At 44.2% G+C, this 21015-nt stretch overlaps 1 protein-coding gene across 2 annotated transcripts in view; it reads right to left on the bottom strand.

Annotated features, from left to right (window-relative positions):
• Positions 1–35: 35 nt before the first annotated feature.
• WNK4 (WNK lysine deficient protein kinase 4) overlaps positions 36–21015 on the bottom strand; it is a 180187-nt gene continuing 159207 nt past the window's right edge. For both annotated transcript variants that reach the window (XM_073683601.1, XM_073683602.1), the window contains 6 exons: positions 15841–15898; positions 14574–15246; positions 13485–13687; positions 11444–11538; positions 5194–5253; positions 36–1535 (listed from right to left, as the gene is read on the bottom strand). In XM_073683601.1, the coding sequence (XP_073539702.1) occupies positions 1533–1535; positions 5194–5253; positions 11444–11538; positions 13485–13687; positions 14574–15246; positions 15841–15898 (1092 nt within the window). In that variant the 3' untranslated portion in view covers positions 36–1532. The remainder of the gene's footprint in view (positions 1536–5193; positions 5254–11443; positions 11539–13484; positions 13688–14573; positions 15247–15840; positions 15899–21015) is intronic.

Raw genomic sequence — 21015 nt, 5'->3', positions numbered from 1 at the left:
AACCAATAATGTTAATAATGTTGAGCTTTATTACATTATACAGAAAAAAAATCTTTTAGTTTGGCATCAATAAGACATGATAGGTGCTGGTCATGAAATATTCTGTACTAGGGGTGGTTATAGAGATTTAGAGAAACATCACTTCTAATGATAGCCTACAGAAAGAACCCACTTAAAAAAATCTTGAATAGCTGTTGGTCAATCAATCGTTCCGCCAACAGCTATTGCTCCCGACCCCTGTATACATGCACATACAGTTTGTCCGAGCTTGCATGTGTTTTATTGGAGAGAGGGAATTAAACGACTGTCAGATGTCCCTCTCCCTTGAGGACCGGAAAAATTAAACATCATACGCCAGGGAATATTCGAGAAATTTCGTCGAAATCTACTGGTTTGTCAGATTTTTTTCTAAAGTTTATAGATACCTCAAATATGGTTCTATAATTTGGCTATCCCAATCAGAAGAATTTCCTAATTGATAATCAGAGCTCACCTTTCTATTTCTAGCCTTCCACATTATATTGCATTTCTACCGTGGAAATAGGATCCATATTATCAGACTTTCTGCATTATTGGATGCCAGATTTTTTTTACTATATACTATATAAAATTATATATATAACATCTATATTTCAGCAGAAAGTTACCCAGTATCATTTCACATTATATTATACAGTGCGGCCCTCTCATAGTTACACATAACAAGGCCAGCAACCAATTTTCAAGAACATCTCCCACATCCGAGTTATGTTTGAGTTCTAAAAGTGACAGACATAGATAAGGGGTTCCTCCAAGACAGGACTTATCGAGTTTAAAGCACTTAGCTTTGCTTTGTACAATCTTTTGATCCTGCCAGTTTTCGAGGACTACAGTTTAATACAACTTCTCTTATTCACATTCCATGTGTAATATCTACAAGTCTCATTCACATTTTCCACATTCAACCATATCTAAATCTCATATTGTATTGCTATAGCTTTAGAGATAATGCACATTCATTGTTAATTGTGGCTTGAAGCTAAAAGAAAAAAAATAAGCCAAATGGCAAAAAGTGTTGGCAGGTGACTTTCCAGATCTCATCTCTGAAGAAGTCCAAAGTGCAAGGTCTTGGAACTCACATTCTAAGAATGGAGAACATCCAACCAAAGCCAACAACATGTCCTAGTGCTGTTTCCAGTGGGTCCTCACATTTCAAGCAGTTACTTTTGTGAAAAATCTTGCTATGTCCTTTTTGAAAAAAAACAAAACAGAACAATAAAATGAGACATTCATGATTATCAAATGAAAAGTCTCAATAAGCAGTCATCGAGGCAGCCATGGTCCATGACACCCATGTGTTGGGTTGATGTTGACCATCAAGGCAAGGTGCAGATCCTTTCACTTATCAGCTGTTTGCACAATTCCCCACAGCAATCAATAGGTCTTGTTGGATAAGTCTCAACCATAACATGGCAGAAGATAGCAGAAAATGTCTGCTTGAGGTAGTCTGTTTTTATCTCAGCATCTTCAAGTGTTTAGATGATTTGAAGACTTTACTGTGAAGAAACAAAAAAGGCAAAGTAAGTAACAGTAGGTTTAATCAATCATAATGCCAATCCTATGGTCTTTAAGGATATTTTAGGAGTATTTTACTGGGAAAATGCTGTAAGGTTTTAAAGGGAACTTGTTATCACATACACATCTCTTAAATCACCAACAAATCATTATGGAGTATGGTAATTGGTTTCCAAAGATGTCAATCTCTGAAATGACCTTTGCGTCATAAAGGAAAACATGCAGTTTTAAAGAAAAGTGGTGCGGGCTACTTTTGAAAAGTCTGCTGGGTGGTTCTGATCTCCCAAGGATATCCCATAGGCTAGGAGATGTCATGCGGCGAATGCACAGCAAACGAGGTGTATTGTCCTTAGCTCCATTTACTAACTTTGTATGCGTTGCATGGCACTGGAGTGGTTTATACTATTACTTATTATAATTGTACACTTCAACAATATGACATTATAATTTTTTATGTCAGGGTAGTGTGACAGGGTCACTGGCAATGTATGTGAACGGAGATGTGTATCACGAAGCTTGCTATCTTCTGTGATGTGAAACCCAGAAGTTTCTTTCCAGCATGTTATGTGCTGCGGGGTTAATTGGCCATGTCAGGGTAGAGTTTTTTGTGAGTAGGTGTAAGAGATGGTCAGGACACCTACTCACCATATCTCCACCTCAAGGATGTGGTTGGGCAAGTTAAATGTCCAGCCACTGATTTTTTTTCTGTCTCTGTGTTGTAGGCAAGGAAGTCTTCGGTCTGGAGCTCCAGTGGGAGCTGAACTTTATGGTATCCTGAGTGGGCGAATCCTGCAGGCATATGGACTGTGCTATAAGTTATCTTTTGTTTTCCCGTTATGCCGGAAAGGCCGTGTTTATTTTGTTGAACCTGCAGTGGTTTATGTCGTGTTGAAGTAAACCAGCAGAAGAAAACGTTCCTGTGTCTACCTCTTAGAGCAGCCAAGTGAGCCAATCTATCACAGTAGTAATATACTTATTAAACAAGACCTATGTAACATACCTGGCGGCGTCCTTGCATGGTGGTCCATCTCCCACTGTGCAAGAGCGCGCACTTGATCTCCAGTCCAGAATGTCTCTCTGGCTTCCCTCCTTGCTGTCTGTTTGTCTGTTTTGGCTGCATAGGGCGACGCCCGCTGAACTTCCTGTTTCTTGTACCTGCTGCGGACACGCCCCTGTTGCACCTTCAGCCTATTGCTGTCCATCTTTGGGTATTTATACCACCTTCTTCCTCAAGATGGCGCCTGAGCATTGTGTCCTGTCAGTCGGCTTTTTGTCTCTGACATGCCAGGTCCTATCCTGTTTTCCTGCCTGTTTTCCAGTTCTGTGTCTGAACTGTGGTCTGTTCTTGTGAACACGCTTCTTGCCTGTTCTTTTGCCTTCTAGGGGCCGTATTCCTAGATCTGCCTGTCTGTGCCTTGTGGTATCTGTTCCCGTCTGAACAGAGTCCTGTTTGTGTCTCTGCCTTGCGGTATCTGTTCCCGTCTGAACAGAGTCCTGTTTGTGTCCCTGCCTTGTGGTATCTGTTCCTGTCTGAACTGAGTCCTGTCTATTTCTCCTGTCTTGCAGTATCAGTTCCCGTGTCTGAACTGAGTCCTGTCTATGTCTCCTGCCTTGCGGTATCAGTTCCCGTGTCTGAACTGAGTCCTGTCTGTGTACTCTTGCCTGCTGCCTTTCCTGGAGGCTGTATTTCCAGGCCTGTCTGAACACGCTCCTTGCCTGTTCCTCCCGCCTTCTAGGGGCCGATTACCTAGATCCGTTCCTGTATCTTGTCTGTCCTGTCTGAACACGCTCCTTGCCTGTTCGTCCCGCCTCTCTGGGGGCCGTATTCCCAGACCCGCTCCTGTATCCCGCTGCAGTGTCGGTCTCTTCCGTACACTCAGTTCCAGTCTGAACTCTCTCCTATCCTTTACCTGTTTTGCCTCTATGTCCGTTCCTTTCCTTTTTCTGCAGAGTCTGAACTCGTACCTAACTCCTGCTTGTTGTCTCTGTACTCCCGTTTGTGAGTTTGTGGTCCACTTGCTACTTCACTGCAAATACCCTGTGGGTATCTGGCTCTGCCTTTCCCTTCCTGTCTGTTCCGTGTGAACAGAGCCCTGTCCGTCCTGCTCTGACTCCTTGCTCACTGCTCCGGCAGCCTTGCTCCGCTCTGACCCTTTTGCTCACTGCTCCGGCAGCCTTGCTCCGCTCTGACCCTTTTGCTCACTGCTCCGGCAGTCCTGTCCTGCCCTGCTTCTGCCCGCTGCTCCGGCAGTCCTGTCCTGCCCTGCTTCTGCCCGCTGCTCCGGCAGTCCTGTCCTGCCCTGCTTCTGCCCGCTGCTCCGGCAGTCCTGTCCTGCCCTGCTTCTGCCCGCTGCTCCGGCAGTCCTGTCCTGCCCTGCTTCTGCCCGCTGCTCCGGCAGTCCTGTCCTGCCCTGCTTCTGCCCGCTGCTCCGGCAGTCCTGTCCTGCCCTGCTTCTGCCCGCTGCTCCGGCAGTCCTGTCCTGCTTCTGCCCGCTGCTCCGGCAGTCCTGTCCTGCCCTGCTTCTGCCCGCTGCTCCGGCAGTCCTGTCCTGCCCTGCTTGTGCTCGCTGCTCCTGCAGCCCCGTCCTGCTCTGTTCTTGCCCACCGCTTCGGGCGTTCCCTCTCTGCTGTGGTTGTCTACCGCATCTGCGGTTCTGTGACCCAGTCTGTACTGGGTCTTAACCTTTCTGTGCTCCAGCACGTCCTTTCGGCCAGTACCTCCCTGCCTGCATACTCGCCTGTATCCACCCATCTGCATACCTGCCGTGTTTGCTTACATCCACCAGTCTGTGCCAGCCTAACCTGCCTGTTCCAGTAATCCCAGTGTGGGTCAACCCCCGTGTCCGGAGTTTGACCTGGAGTAGCACCTGGTCCCTCTGCCCGGTTTCTCCCTGGTGCACTGGCGTCGTATGCCGTCGTGCCACCTTGGTCGGTTCGGCCAGATACTTAGTCACGCCCCTCCAGGCACTCTCCGGTCCATGGTCCAGTGGAACCACAACACCCGCACACGCCAGTCAGTCCGGGCGTGTGCATAACAACCTAGTTTAAAGGGCACCTGTCACATCTAGAAACACTGTTAGGTAAAGTTATATTCTTTCTGTAGCCACTCAGTTCCAGTTATTGGGGTGCAGGGAGCACTTACACACAATGCTCAGTAAAGAATGGGCACTCTGTAATCATTCATCAACACATTGTTTGACAGTCTGCACTGCAGTGTATATTTACAGAATGGGCTGTTAATCATTATATTGAGGAATGATTACAGAAAAACTTACTGTATTTTTTAATAGCTCCCTGTACCATCCCAATGACTGGAAGCAATTGGCTGCAGAGAGAATATAACTTAATTTTCTCCCTGTAGCCGCTGCTCCAGTAAGGCAGCCAGACATGGTTTAAATGCTATTTACCTGCAGATTACCACTACTCACACAAAAAATAAATATTGTTTCTGAAGGTGACAGGTTCCCAATAAAATCATTTTTCAGACTCCTGGTGAACACTATGGCTCCTTCCAATTATGGAAAGTAGTCCGATCTACTTCTTCTAACATCACTGTGAAATTGATTTTAGCAGCATTTCAACTTATCATTTCTTCATCAAACCTGATATTTAAAAATGTACATTTGACTATTAGATTACCTTTACTTTCCCTTTCTCATCCTGATCACAAGCGTCACTGTGAATTCCCCCAGTAGTCACCTAAAACAAATGAAAATATTACTGTTATTATTTCTATGTAGGTCAGGTATAGAAATCAATGGAAAAGAAACATTAGTGTTGCAGCTTACAGCATTCAGGAGGAATCCTACTTTAGTTCTGCTAGAAAAAGTTAGAACATAACAGCAAACACTTTAGGAGATCACACAGAAAATTCTGTGTAGACCTTTCCATCTGTTACTTATATTCATTTTGTCCCACACATGTACAAATGTTTGACGCTGTTCTAGTACTAGATAAGTACCGTATTTATTTATGGAGAAATTTAGGCACTCAGCCATTTTCTCTCTTTCGATTTTTCAACCCCACTTTTACCCCTTAAACACCAGTTGATTATTTCATATTTGCTATTTTGTTTTTGTGTTCCTCTGTTTGTTCCAAAAACCATAGCTTTTTTACTTGTCAGCCAACATGGCCATTTGAGGAATTGCTTTTTGCAGGATTAGTTTAAGTTTTGAATGACACCATTTGTTTTTCTATACAATGAACTGAAAAATGGGAAAAAACAAAAACGGGATGAATTGTTGAAAAAAAAATGCAACTTGATCGAACAATAAAATTCTTCAGGTCAATATGAAAATGGTGATAACAAACTTTTGTATTATTATTATTTTAGTGGCTTAAAAAAATCTAAAATTGTAGAAAAAAGACCCATATCTTTCTTAGATTTTTCCAGCAATTGAGTTGTGTGGGAGCGTTTTGGGATAATATAAAATGTTTTAATCACTTTTTTTAAAAAGGGGGGAGGAGATCGAAAAACGGCAATTCTGGTGTTTTTTTTCTTTTAGATGTGTACTGAATGGGTTAAGTACTTTTATATTTTGGTAGATCAAACTTTTTATGGGCACAGTAATATTAAAAATCTGTATTTTTTTTAGCATTTTTTTTATTTTTAAAATTTTTTACTTTTACTTTATTTTTTGAGCGATACATTGAGCTATTGCAATCACTATTCGCTATAGAGTGAGTGTGCTGTAATCACACCCCAACACATTGATTAAAAGCCTGGTATATGTAGCGCCCTGAGGGTTCGGTCGCTACAGAGGTATTGCATCTCACCCAGAGGTGTGATATCTCACTCTCAGGTAAGGATGGAGTATGGCTCAGGACCCTAACACCTGCATGCACTACACCACATTTCCGGGGGACAGGGCGACAATGCTCCCATGAGAGAGCACAACTGTCCCTGATCCCTGGCTGGAGTGGGGAGGGACCACCTAGAGTAAGGGGAACCAAGTAATATGTGGGTGGAGAACGTAGATCCTGGGTGCACTGATGAGAGAGGTATAAAAGGTGGGAGCCATCTTAGAGACAGTGTTCAGTCAGAGGGAAGAAGTGACAGAGCAGGGCCTCTGTGGAGCTCTGCTCTGGAGGCGGGCCTAGCCTGTGAGGCCCTGCCAGGACTGAAAGAGCAAGGAGAAGAGAGAAGAGGGAGCAGTAAAGGCTCCAGGAGTGGAGTGAAGGGACCCCAGGGGTACGGGCCGTGCGCGAGCCACCCGTATGCCCGCCGCTACCTGGAGGTAGGGGGGTCAGGCCAAGACAAGGAACCGGTTCCCTTAGCTAGTGGAGGCAGAAACCATGCTCCGCTAGTCACCGGAGGTTGTAGCATTACATGTGTCACAGCCCCTCACAGTCCACGCTAGGAAGGCACCACATAGGGTCCAGGGGACGGAACACACGTCGCCCGCCAAGACCCGAGGCAGCCGGACATAAGCGGTGCAAGGTGTGAGGCACGAAGAGCCAGAGAAAGGACACATGAAGGGGGTCCTGACAAGTACTCCAAAGCTACCTGAGAGTCGGCCGGGCCCCTCACTTGGTGGATGCAGCGCGGCACGGGAAGTTATGATCAGCTGAAGTAACGTGGATTAACAACTGTGAGTAAAGACCCTGGACTGCACCACAGGACTCTGTCATTACTGCCGCTCCCGCACACCATCACCACCAACATCCACAGTCACTGCCCTGAGGCTATACTCCTCCCGTGGGGAGTTATACTACCCTTGCTGCACACACCATCAGCCTCAGTGGTCTGCTCCGCAGCGGCGGTTCCTAATAACCACAATCCACGGGTGGCGTAGTCGGACATTTAATCATAAAAAACACATAAATAGACTGCCACTGGTTTGACCACCCTGAGTCACGGGACCGGGTCACCGCCACGGTGACTACAAGCCCCAGCATCCACAAAAGGGCCCGGTTCCGGGTTCCCTACGTGGCCCAGGGGCGCGTCAATTTTGGCGTAGTCGGCAGGATTACGTGCCCGCTACCACCAGGTACTGCGTGCCTAAAGACTGTTTCACAGTATTAAATGTGGCGCCTGCCCCAACAAAACGGACGCCATTATGTGCGCGCAAAAGACAACGAGAAGTTACCTCCCATCGTGCGCCGGGTCCCAGAATGGCGCCAAAAGCGGAGGCCGCCCCAAGCAGCAATGATCATGTATGTGGATGTGTCCATTAACGTGGGGGGGCTGCCTCTGAGAGTGATCGGCAGCAGGCTGCCACGGGACCGCCACCAACGAGGGAGGGGAGGAAAGAAAACTGGAGAACAGGGTGTGGCCTGGATCAGTCCTGGCAGACCGCACCCGGAGGGCAAGATGGAGGATGTCAGCCCTAGAGCCCCAGCCAGCGACCTGCTGCAGCCGGCAGCACCTTACACCGTGGAGGAGCTCGTGGCAAAGCTGCCCCAGGAGGATTTGGAATTCCTCCGCTCCGGGATGGAGGACCTGGGCCGGAGAATGGAGAAGGCCCAGCGCGACGCCATCGCCGGATGGAAGCGGGAAATGGAGAAGAGGCTGGCGGACCGGCAGCAGACTAAGCTGCCCAGCATCGGCAGTGCCCCAGCCGTCGCGGATCCCGACCAATGCCAGAAGAAGACGCGTGATGCAGGAGCAGTCGCGGGAGCAGGTAGGAGGAGTCTCCCTGTCCCGGATGCTGCCAGCGTCAGCCTGCTTCCGGGCCCCCTGATGGAGCCGCCGATACTGGGCGCTACCGACACCGACCTGCTCCAGACCCCGCAACAAGCCCCACAGCCGAGCCCTCCAGCCCTGGGCGCTACCACCACCAGCCCGCGCCCGGGCCCAAAGCCGCGCCCTCTGACCTCGGGCGTCATCAACAGCGGCCCTCTCCAGGCCCCGCCACAAGGCCTACTGCACCGCGGCGCAAGGGGCTGGTATGCCCTCAACATCCACAGGGTGGGAGCACAGAGTCACCCTCCGCGCTGCTGCACTGAAGACCCGGACGGGTCAGCCTATTATGGGCAAGAGCCTCCCCGGAGGGAGCACCCTTACTAAAGCGTAGTAAGAGGGACTGAACTGTATATAGTTACCAGTAGGGTGAAGACAAAGTTGAAGAAAGAAAATTGTACCCTGTTTAAAAAGGATTGTTACCTGTTTACCTAGTTACCCGTGAGGGTATAAAGACATTGGGGCAGAGGACAGTGATCTCCCTGAAAACTTTCCTTTGTAGATAGTTGCACTTCCATAAGTGCCCCCCCCCCCTATTGGTTTTATACATATACACCTCACCTGACCACAGAAGAAAAATCTGTCCGGCGAGGCCCCCTTGTGGTCCAAAGTAGTTAGTTGAGCCTTGCCGCCAAGCCCAAGGCTAGGAACTTGGGGTTATGTTGGGACAGATCCCCGCAACGTTTGAAAGTTTGCACCTTGTTATGCTGCACTTTGTTATAGTAATGTGGAAAACCGGTCGCAGCATGAACTGTGACCCGTTAGAGAGACTGCGTCGCAAGAATGCTGCTGAAAGAGTTTTATGTTTTCTACTTGAAAATCCATTTGAAATTTGTATGCTGAAAGTCATATTGAAAGTGAAAAGTTTTGTATGATGACCGTAACTTCTAAAAGAAAAATTGCCTCCCATAAAGAGATGAGTTATTATGGTTTATAATCTTATATGTTGATGCATTCTAAAAATTTGCATGTTTTGAACTGTCTTTTACTCTGTTCCAGCCCGCGGACGTGCTGTGATTTACCAAGGGGGAGTGTAGCGCCCTGAGGGTTCGGTCGCTACAGAGGTATTGCATCTCACCCAGAGGTGTGATATCTCACTCTCAGGTAAGGATGGAGTATGGCTCAGGACCCTAACACCTGCATGCACTACACCACATTTCCGGGGGACAGGGCGACAATGCTCCCATGAGAGAGCACAACTGTCCCTGATCCCTGGCTGGAGTGGGGAGGGACCACCTAGAGTAAGGGGAACCAAGTAGTATGTGGGTGGAGAACGTAGATCCTGGGTGCACTGATGAGAGAGGTATAAAAGGTGGGAGCCATCTTAGAGACAGTGTTCAGTCAGAGGGAAGAAACGACAGAGCAGGGCCTCTGTGGAGCTCTGCTCCGGAGGCGGGCCTAGCCTGTGAGGCCCTGCCAGGACTGAAAGAGCAAGGAGAAGAGAGAAGAGGGAGCAGGAAAGGCTCCAGGAGTGGAGTGAAGGGACCCCAGGGGTACGGGCCGTGCGCGAGCCACCCGTACACCCGCCGCTACTTGGAGGTAGGGGGGTCAGGCCAAGACAGGGAACCGGTTCCCTTAGCTAGTGGAGGCAGAAACCACGCTCCGCTAGTCACCGGAGGTTGTGGCATTACATGTGTCACAGCCCCTCACAGTCCACGCTAGGAAGGCACCACATAGGGTCCAGGGGACGGAACACACGTCGCCCGCCAAGACCCAAGGCAGCTGGACATAAGCGGTGCAAGGTGTGAGGCACGAAGGGCCAGAGAAAGGACACATGAAGGGGGTCCTGACAAGTACGCCAAAGCTACCTGAGAGTCGGCCGGGCCCCTCACTTGGTGGACGCAGCGCGGCGTGGGAAGTTATGATCAGCTGAAGTAACGTGGATTAACAACTGAGTAAAGACCCTGGACTGCACCACAGGACTCTGTGTCGTTACTGCCGCTCCCGCGCACCATCACCACCAACATCCACAGTCACTGCCCTGAGGCTATACTCCTCCCGTGGGGAGTTATACTACCCTTGCTGCACACACCATCAGCCTCAGTGGTCTGCTCCGCAGCGGCGGTTCCTAATAATCGCAATCCACGGGTGGCGTAGTCGGACATTTCACCTTACAAACAACATCACATAAATAGACTACCCCTGGTTTGACCACCCTGGGCACGGACCGGGTCACCGCCACGGTGACTACAACCCCCAGCATCCACAAAAGGGCCCGGTTCCGGGTTCCCCACGCGGCCCAGGGGGCGCGTCATATACAGTGGGAGTAGAACAAGTGTGTACAGAGCTAGCTGTCAATCATTGTGCAGGGAAGTGATTATAGCGTGGTCACTCTATGGTAGAAAGGTGACTGTAGCAGCCCTCCGACCACCCTGATGACTGGAAGCAAGCGGCTGCAGGGAGAATATAACTCCATTTTCTCTCTGTAGCCACTGTTCCAGTAAGTCTGATGATTTAAATGCTATATAACTGCAGATAAAGACTATATATGCAGGTATATAACATTTTTGGAGGTTACAGGTTCCCTTTATGGGCAATCAGACATGACAAACAAATTTCAGTTAAAATGTGCTAGAAATTTCAGAGCATTTTTAAAGGGGTATGACTCTTCTAATATGTTTCCTTGATAGACGCTTGATCAAAGCTGCTTGCATCATCAAGCTTTAAGTGGTTGTCCACCACTCGGACAACCCTTATGTTTCCCCTTAATAAAATAATGACACTTATACTCACCTATGGTGCTGGCGCCGTTCCAGTGATGTTGGCGCTGGCTCTCACACGGCTCTCATGACATTGTTATGTACAGCTATCCATGCAGCCAATCAGTGCTGGCTTCACTCTCCTCTGCTACAGACGTAATTGCGTAATTGACATCCGGAGAAAAAGAGAGAACAACTGCAGCTCAGACTTGCTCCAGATGTCTGATTTGTCCAAAGGATGGGAGAGTGAAGCCAGCATTGATTGATTGAAAGGATGGTGTTATAAAACCATGTCACGCGAACCTCGGGAGAGCTAATGCCGACATTGCTAGAATGGCACCGGCACCTGAGCGGAGTATAAGTGTCATTATTTTACTGGGGAGAAACTTAGAGATTGAGAAGGGTTTATCCGAGTAATTTACAACTCTTTAAAGAGATGACACAGACAAGTTTCATCAGTTGTAAAATAATGGCACCAGCATGCTGACAATTCAACATGTCTACTCACCATTCTCGTTACATCCCCCGTAAATGTGACCCCTTTTCCTGGACGCTGATCCTGTGATCCCGTACTGCTTCCTCCAAGAGAATTCTTCCTAATTCCTGTTTATACGATATGTAATAATAGCCATTATTTAATTGATTACAAAACAACAAAAACACTTTAAATATGCCATAATATGGTTAAAGAGTTGTTTAAATTTTCATTTCATAAATCAATAGTACACATAAAAATAAGTAACTTTGTAATATATCTTATCAGAGAGATCTGCTTCTTTCTCCTCCTGGACTGATCCTTCACTCTCAATTTAGAAGGTAAAATCTGTATTCAGTGAAGACAGATTTACCCCATTATTGAGATAGGAGATGGCAGTTGGTGCTATTAAGATTCTATGAAGAGGCGAGGAAGGGTTAGAGGCAGTCACAGACATTCTGCAGCAAGGTCTCCTGAAATGACAGTTATAGTTTTTTCATAGAACCCAATGAGCACCAACTGTCATCTCCTATCTCACTAATGGAAAAGTCTGTATTCACTGAAGACAGATTTTACAAAGGAACTGAAAATTTTGAGAATCAATGATCAGTCCAGAAGGAGAAGGAATCTGATAAGATACATTACAAAGATTCTTAATTTCACTTAGAACTATTGAATTCTGAAGAAAATGTAAAATAATGGTTACTGTTTAAGTGAAATGATTATAGCACAACCAAAAGCATCATGTAGTTTTCACTATCGAGTGTTTGAGAAAAATTTGTTTATTATGGAAAATTGCAATTTTTACATAGAGGTGAATCTCACTAAATTAGAATATCACCAAAAAGTTAATTTATTTCAGTTCTTCAATACAAAAACTGAAACTCATATATTATATAGAGTCATTACAAACAGAGTGATCTATTTCAAGTGTTTATTTCTGTTAATGTTGATGATTATGGCTTACAGCCAATGAAAACACAAAAGTTATTATCTCAGTAAATTTCAATAATTAACAAAAAACACCTGCAAAGGCTTCCTTTAAAAAGGTCCCTTAGTCTGTTTCGGTAGGCTCCACAATCATGGGGAAGACTGCTGACTTGACAGATGTCCAGAAGGCAGTCATTGACACACTCCACAAGGTCCCAGAATTCCAATTTTCATTTGGAAATCAAGGTCCCAGAGTCGGGAGGAAGAGTGGAGAGGCCACAATCCAAGCTGCTTGAGGTCTAGTGTGAATTTTCCACAATCAGTGATGGTTGGGGAGCCATGTCATCTGCTGGTGTAGGTCCACTGTGTTTTATCAAGACCAAAGTCAGCGCAGCCATCTACCAGATAATTTTAGAGCACTTCATGCTTCCCGTTGCCGACAAGCTTTTTGGAGATGGAAATTTCATTCTCCAGCAGGACTTGACACCTGTCCACACTGTCAAAAGTACCAATACCTGGTTTAAAAACAACAGTATCACTGTGCTTGATTGGCCAGCAAACTCGCCTGACCTTAACCCCATAGAGAATCTATGGGGTATTGTCAAGAGGAAGATGAGAGACACCAGACCCAACAATGCAGACGAGCTGAAGGCTGCTATCAAAGCAACCTGGGCTTCCGTAACACCTCAGCAGTGCCACAGGCTGATCGCCTCCATGCCACGCCGCATTGATGCAGTAATTGATGCAAAAGGAGCCCTGGCCAAGTATTGAGTGCATTTACTGAACATACATTTCAGTAAGCCAACAGTCCGGATTTTAAAAACATTTTTCAAGCTGTTGTTATAAAGTATTCTAATTTACTGAGATAATGACTTTTGTGTTTTCATTGGCTGTAAGCCATAATCATCAACATTAACAGAAATAAACACTTGAAATAGATCACTCTGTATGTAATGACTCTATATAATATATGAGTTTCACTTTTTGCATTGAAAAACTGAAATAAATTAACTTTTTGATGATATTCTAATTTAGTGAGATGCATCTGTACATGTAGAGCAGCCTCAAAATAGCATAACTACTAAATTGTAAGAAAATGTATTAGATTAGTATTAATGAAGTGTAAAATAGAATAAAAGCTTACCAGTTGCTGGGAGGAGGTCTAATCTCTGCAAACTGTTTCTTCTTGACGGGTTGAAGCTGCCCTTGGAGAGGCGCCTTTGTCGGCTGGAGAGCATGGCTGCTGGAGAGACAATCCCTGGGGGAGGCACTTTTCCCATCCTGTAATACAGCTCCTCAATCTCTTTCTTCTGCAGAGCTTGTAATAGTTGCACTTCGGACATATGTCTACAAGACACAGATACAAGGATGTCAGATCTCTAATTTCCGTATAGTGTGCTTTCATGTTCTTTATGATCCAGTAAATGCTAAGTAGTATAATACAATACAGCATATTTCACATTTTCTAATTCTGACCCCACATCTGACCAGTAACTCTCTCACCATACACTCTGATCAGCTCTGTCACCATACATGTCTTATATTGATAAGTAACACAGTGCCATGAAAATCAAAGGCAAAGCTTAAATGTTGTAGACCGAAGAAAAATCCTTGATGAACAAAGTAATTCTAAGAAAACCCCTAGAAAAACTCCAATCCATACAATTCGTCTTCCTACTCTCTATTGTGCTCCCCAATCACTAGGGCAGCTGGATATTATTTTTGGATGCTATTAGAATTAACCTGACCTGGGAAATGGAAACCATACAATTTCTATACTCAAACTTTATTACATTACACCACTAATAAAGCTTATCAAATTTAGGAAACATTTGGGCCATGATTCATCATTAGCATATTTTTTTTAAGTGACTTTTATGTCTTGTGGTATTCGTTGCCAATTTTTGTGCCAAACTCTTCGAAATGGCATTCGCAGGTTGATGAATATTACGCATCGTCAACGATTTTGCAGTTTTTGTCTTTTACCTATTTTTGTGCTTTGTTAGAGCAAAGAGTGGCACATTCCTTTAAAACTAATTTGATGATAGTAGACCACCACATTCATGATTGTTCAAAAAAACATAAATTGTGAAACATGGATGGAAGGGAACCCAGCCCTATCAGATAGTATTATTTTTTCTTATGGTAGCAGTGGTCACCCTTGCCCGCAGGGTCCAAGTACAATTGTACGCAATGAATGTCCACCTATGATTCGCTTTTCTATTAAACTTACTTCTGTCTCAGTTGCTGAAGTTCCTCAAAGATCTCCTCATCTTCACTCTCGGTGTCATCGCTGCTGACATAGGAGATACCTCTCGTGTAGTGAAGCCACACCTGAACTGTGGAGATCTGCTGAGGTGTTTTCTCCGTGTTCTCTTCCCCGCTAGAAGACTTGCTGTCTACATCCTTCCCATCACCTACTGCTATTACTTTGGTATTGTCCACAGCATTTTCTCCATTCATAATACTGCCATGTTGGATAAGGCTTTCACTGGTGGAGTTATCGTGGCTGCCATCTTGGATAATAGTGTTGTTGTTGAGGACACAAGCAGAGGCGTCTGCTTTTTCTACATCATTACTCATTGGGGTATAGCCCTCCCTGTCATCACAAAGATCCCCTAGATCTTGGCTACAAGTGTCAGATTCTGAGCAACTGAGCGGCTTGTCCCATGTAGCCGTGTCCATGTTAACATTGGGAGTAAGTCTTTCAGGTTCCGAGAAATTCCCCTCTGTGTCTTCATCCGTGCTGAAGTCTGTATCAGAGGAAGCGGTCTCATAGTGCTCAGGTGTAGTGTCGGATGCCTGAGACACCTCAGGACTGCTGTTGAGGCTCCATGCCGTGTCATTTTCAGCAGGGTCTCTTGTGGTCGTTACTTGAAATCTCCCAACAACTTTCGGCTTGGCCTCTGTGAATTGACCAAAGAGAGATGATTTTCAATGATAGAAATAATTTTTTGATACTGTAAATTTCTGTAATTTACTGGAACTGCTTACATGCCCACTCTGTAACATTTCAAAGGGTGGGATTCAAGAGCAATATCTCATCCAATATAAGATACATTCCTGTAGTGCCTGTAGTGCTATAGAACTGGATAAAATCACACACATATATATATATATATATATATATATATATATATATATATGGATAAATATTTGTGTTGTCCTGATCCCCAACTGAAGGATGGAATACAGTGGCATGTAAAAGTTTGGATATCCCTGGTCAAAATTATTGTTATTATGAACAGTTAAGCAAGTTGCAAGTTTCTGTAATTTTTAAAATGTAAAAGATGAAAATATTAATTTTTATTTTTTTTTGCCTAAAATACAAAATTGTGAACAATGTGTCATCTTTAACTTTAGACCTTTTAGAGATCATTTCATTTTCAATTTGCTTATCTCTTCACAATAACAGTAATTTTGACCAGAGGTGCCCAAACTTTTACATGCCACTGTATCTATATAGACACAAAAAGTGGGATAGAAATAACAGAATTTACCATTAGAGATGGCACTTGGTTGAGGATTCAGTGAAGGAACCGGTGAAGGAGGTTGTACCTTGAGAAAAAAAGGAGTATAATTAAAATATGGAAGTCTTCAGGTATTGTAATGACTCAACTTTTGAATGTAATAAGGTTAAATAGATGCAACCGAAAATAGAAAAGATATTCGAAAACTATTTTTTTGTACCGTTTTTATTTCAATTTCTTGCATTTCCCAATCTGACCACAAGATGTCATGCCATTAACATTTCTTAATGACAACTCTAGGACCTAAAGGGATTTTATAGCAAAAACTAATTATCACCCATCCAAAGAATAGGTGAAAATCTTGTTGACTAGTGGGGTCTGACCATAGAGCAGGGAACCGTTATCTCTGTTAAAATGTAGTAGAAATGGGCATAATTGACCTGCGATCCATTCATTTTCCATGGGACTGCTAAATTCCGCACTCGGCTTTTTCTGGCAGCCTCATAGGGAATGAATAGTGCGGTGGTCGGACGTCTGTCATCCATTTTGTAATGGTGATTAAAGTTCCCTGTAGGGGATACAAATTCCCAGATCTGCCAATTGGTGCATATCCTGGCGGTGCGACGCCCACTGATCAAAAAGTTATCACCTATAGTAGGTGATAACTTGTTTTCACTGGATAACCCCTTTAAAGAACTTAACCCGAAATACTTTTGCACTATTAAAGTGGATCTGCACCAGAATTCACAATAGAAATGACATACAGTGGGTACGGAAAGTATTCAGACCCCTTTAAATTTTTCACTCTGTTTCATTGCAGCCATTTGGTAAATTCTAAAAAGTTCATTTTTTCTCATTAAAGTACACTCTGCACCCCATCTTGACTGAAAAAAAATGAAATTTAGAAATTTTAGTCAAGAATGGTCACAGATTTGTTCTGAAGCCACTCCTTTGTTATTTTAGCTGTGTGCTTAGGGTCATTGTCTTGTTGGAAGGTGAACCTTCGGCCAAGTCTGAGGTCCAGAGCACTCTGGAAGAGGTTTTCATCCAGGATATCTCTGTACTTGGCCACATTCATGTTTCCTTCAATTGCAACCAGTCATCCTGTCCCTGCAGCTGAAAAACACCCATAGCATGATGCTGCCACCACCATGTTTCAATGTTGGGAGTGTATTGGGCAGGTGATGAGCAGTGCCTGGTTTTCTCCACACATACCGCTTAGAATTATCACCAAAAAGTTCTATCTTCATCTCATCAGACCAGAGAATCTTATTTCTCATAGTCTGGGAGTCCTTCATGTGTTTTTGAGCAAACTCTATGCAGGCTTTCATATGTCTTGCACTGAGGAGAGGCTTCTGTCGGGCCACGCTGCCATAAAGGCACGACTGGTGGAGGGCTGCAGTGATAGTTGACTTTGTGGAACTTTCTCCCATCTCCCTGCTGCATCTCTGGAGCTCAGACACAGTGATCTTGGGGTTCTTCTTTAACTTTCTCACCAAGGCTCTTCTCCCACGATTGCTCAGTTTGGCTAGATGGCCAGGTCTAGGAAGACTTCTGGTGGTCCCAAACTTCTTCCATTTAAGGATTATGGAGGCCACTGTGCTCTTAGGAACCTTGAGTACTGCAGAAATTCTTTTGTAACCTTGGCCAAATCTGTGCCTTGCCACAGTTCTGTCTCTGAGCTCCTTGGGCAGTTCCTTTGAGCTCATGATTCTCATTTGGTCTGACATGCACTGCGAGCTGTGAGGTCTTATATAGACAGGTGTGTGCCTTTCCAAATCAAGTCCTAACAGTTTAATTAAACACAGCTGGACTCCAATGAAGGAGTAGAACCATCTCAAGAAGGATCACAAGGAAATGGACAGCATGTGACTTAAATATGAGTGTCTGAGCAAAGGGTCTGAATACTTATGACCATGTGATATTTCAGTTTTTCTTTTTTAATAAATTTGCAAAAATTTCTATATTTCTGTTTTTTTCAGTCAAGATGGGGTGCAGAGTATACATTAATGAGAAAAAAAAATAACTTTTTAGAATGGCTGCAATGAAACAAAGAGTGAAAAATTGAAAGGGGTCTGAATACTTTCCGTACCCACTGTACATTATTAAATAGATATCTTATACCTAATGAGGCTGGTAAACTTATTTTGAAAATCGATGTCACAATGGCTGTATAGTCCTTATATTAAAATAGCTTTTTTTATTTAAATCCAGCTAGAGGTATCATCATCATTACCCCGTGCACTTTGCCATCTTTCTGAAGACAGCAGATACAGCGTAATTAATTAATGCATTACAGACCGTCATATCATATATGTATTATTACCACATCAGCCATTAATTCATTGGCATAAGACGAATGGCATACAGATGTCCGAGGCTTGAAGTAACATCAAATATTGCAGTGGTACATGACAGCGTTAGTGGTTTTGCACTCAGGAAACTCAAGTTAAGCCTCAATTTATACAGACACATGGACCACGATGATAACTGCAATGTAACCAGCCAAGATCCAACTTCCTCCTGACTATAGTAACCCATTCTGCATTTCATAGGAGCAGCACAACAGTCCTGTACAAGTAACATCTGCAAAGATTAGAAAGGAAAAGTACTGCAGTAGTCAGACATTTGTTCCCCTATGACTTAAAGGGAATCTGTCAGTAGGTTTTTGGTATGTAATCTGAGAGCGGCATGATTTGGGGCAGAGGCCCTGACTCCAGTGATGTACCACTTACTAGGTTGTGTTGCTGTTTCAATAAAATCAGTGCTTTATCAGCAGGAGATTATCACTACAGGACTAGGTGTATCGTGCCTCCTAGTCAATTGCTCTGTGTAACCCTGTGATACAGGGCTCAGCATTCTGAACACTGGTAGATCTACTGCAGAGAAAACAACGGTTGTATCAAAATCACAGCAAACAGTCCAGCAAGTGACATACGGCTGAAATCAGGCTCTCAGCCTCTACAACATGCTGCAATCGGATTACATAGCACAAACCTGATGACAGATTCCTTTAATTGGTCATATGCATGGCGATGGGAGAGTAGTAGTAAAAAGGATGACATGGTTGTCTAAGCAATGCAAATAGGAATTGTGAAATGGGAGTGTTTTGCTATGGAAATTGTCACACCAATGGTCACCAGGGATGGTGACTTCGACAAATGATCACTAGTTCTCCTGACGTGAATCTATTACTATTGATTGCCACTTTAGGTAACAATAGTTGTATTTTAGCCGTTACTTGAGAAAATGCTGTCATTTTCTGACATCTGTAAGACATAGGCCTAAATAATTTACTGAGATATATTTTGGTTCACTAAGGCCCACACTCACACGTTCAGTATTTGGTCAGTTTTTCACCTCAGTATTTGTAAGCCCAAACCAGGGGTGGCACAATCAGAGGAAAAGTATAATAGAAACACGTCACCACTTCTGTATTTATCACCCGCTCCTGGTTTTGGCTTGACATTTATTGAGGACTAGTCATTTCTCCTATACTAGTAAATACTTGTACACGTCAGTACATAACTATTCTGGATTATCATTTCGTAAAACTATGTGTTGTGCTGTTCCTCTGTTATGTCTCCTAAAAGTTCACAAATAAATTGACAACTGGGCGATGCCATTGGGGGTAAATCCCTACACAGGCAGTATCCAATCATTCCCCCTACTGGTAACACTCAATTGTCACTTTATTTTTAAACGTCTGAAAGGATTAACAGGGGAACAGCACAACAAACAGCTTTTTTTTCCAGCAGTGATTTTGTGCACAGGCGCCAGGAAGTCACTGTGACTCCCCGACGCCTGCGCACAAGATCACTGCTGGAAGAAATATAGCTGGGAGAAAAAAAGTGCGCCTTGCGATATAGGTGATTTGCGCATGCGCGGGATCTGGAAGATGAGACTACATGTCACAGGGCCCTGTGACGTGCAGGGGAGGGGGGAACATTGTAAATCCCAAAGTAGGCAGGGATTTCTTCCCATCCCCTGGCCTGCCATCATCAAAAAACAGATAGAATAAAAACACATTTCAAAGCAAGCAGACCTCTAATATGGGCCATACAGGTATGTATAGATTTACATTTCTATCATCTGTATGCCCAGATTAGAGGTCTGATATCTCCCAGGGGGTGACAGATTCCCTTTAAACTATGACATCTTGGCATTTTAGGAACTTATCAGGTAACCTTTTATCCAAGTCTTATTTTTGGACAAAGTTTTGGAAAAAAACTTTGTAAAATTTTCATGCTAATTTTCTTTCCATGCCACATGTTATAAGTAAGGTATATTAAACATTTAAACAGATATTCCCTTCCCACATAATCAATAAGCAAGAATCATTAAAAGAAACCTGTCAGGTCGGACAACAATATTAACCTGCACATATAGGGTCAATCTGCAGGTTAACAGCGTTAGAAAAGTGCCCGGCCACTGTACTAAAACTGTAGCTCTTTGGAGAAAATGAACTTTATTTCTCCCGGGAGCCGCCGGCTTTCAGTTATACCGGCATGCCAGTGTGACTGCGGTGCATCAGTACAGAGCTGGAGTCAAAGTGCTGGATCGTGCTCACAGCCGGACTCACATTGCTGTCAGCGGTGATTGTAGCCACGCTGGAGCACCTGCATGACTGAAATCCAATAGTTCCAGGGAGGAATAAAGTTAATTTTCTCCTGGAAGCTGCACTTTCAGTAAGGCACCTGGGCAGTTTTCTATTGCTATTAACCTGCAGGTTCTCTATTGCTATTAACCTGCAGGTTAGTAGCGTTAGCTGACATGAGATGTTCCCTTTATGAAGCACTCCTCCTCCCATCAAAGTTTTTATCCTCATAATATATTGCAATCATCATATTATATAGCACTGTGTACTTACAATTGCTAATTTTTCCTTTCTACCCAGTAAATTATTTTCTTTTTTCTGCTCTATGTAGAAACAGGAAGTCTCTTTTCCCTGTGTAAATTCCCTCTTCAACTCCTGACCCAGCTGCTCCCTCCTGCCAGGGACTTTTGCAGTGACTTATGACTCATACAGAGAAAAAAGACTTCCTTTTTCTACATAGAGCTTAGAAGGATTCAGCTAGTTAGTTTCTAATCATGTGATGTCATAGATCTAATGGAAAAGAGAAGAATTAGCTGGGTAGAAAGGCAAAATGAGCAATTGTAAGTACACATTGCTATATAATATGATGATTGCAATATTTTAAGAGG

Source organism: Phyllobates terribilis, unplaced genomic scaffold (assembly GCF_046119375.1).
Source record: "Phyllobates terribilis strain yellow unplaced genomic scaffold, ASM4611937v1 Scaffold_5__5_contigs__length_657084704, whole genome shotgun sequence".
Classification (NCBI taxonomy): Eukaryota; Metazoa; Chordata; class Amphibia; order Anura; family Dendrobatidae; genus Phyllobates; species Phyllobates terribilis.
The sequence above is the reverse complement of the archived record's forward strand: the minus strand, read 5'-3'. Positions and strand labels throughout refer to the sequence as shown.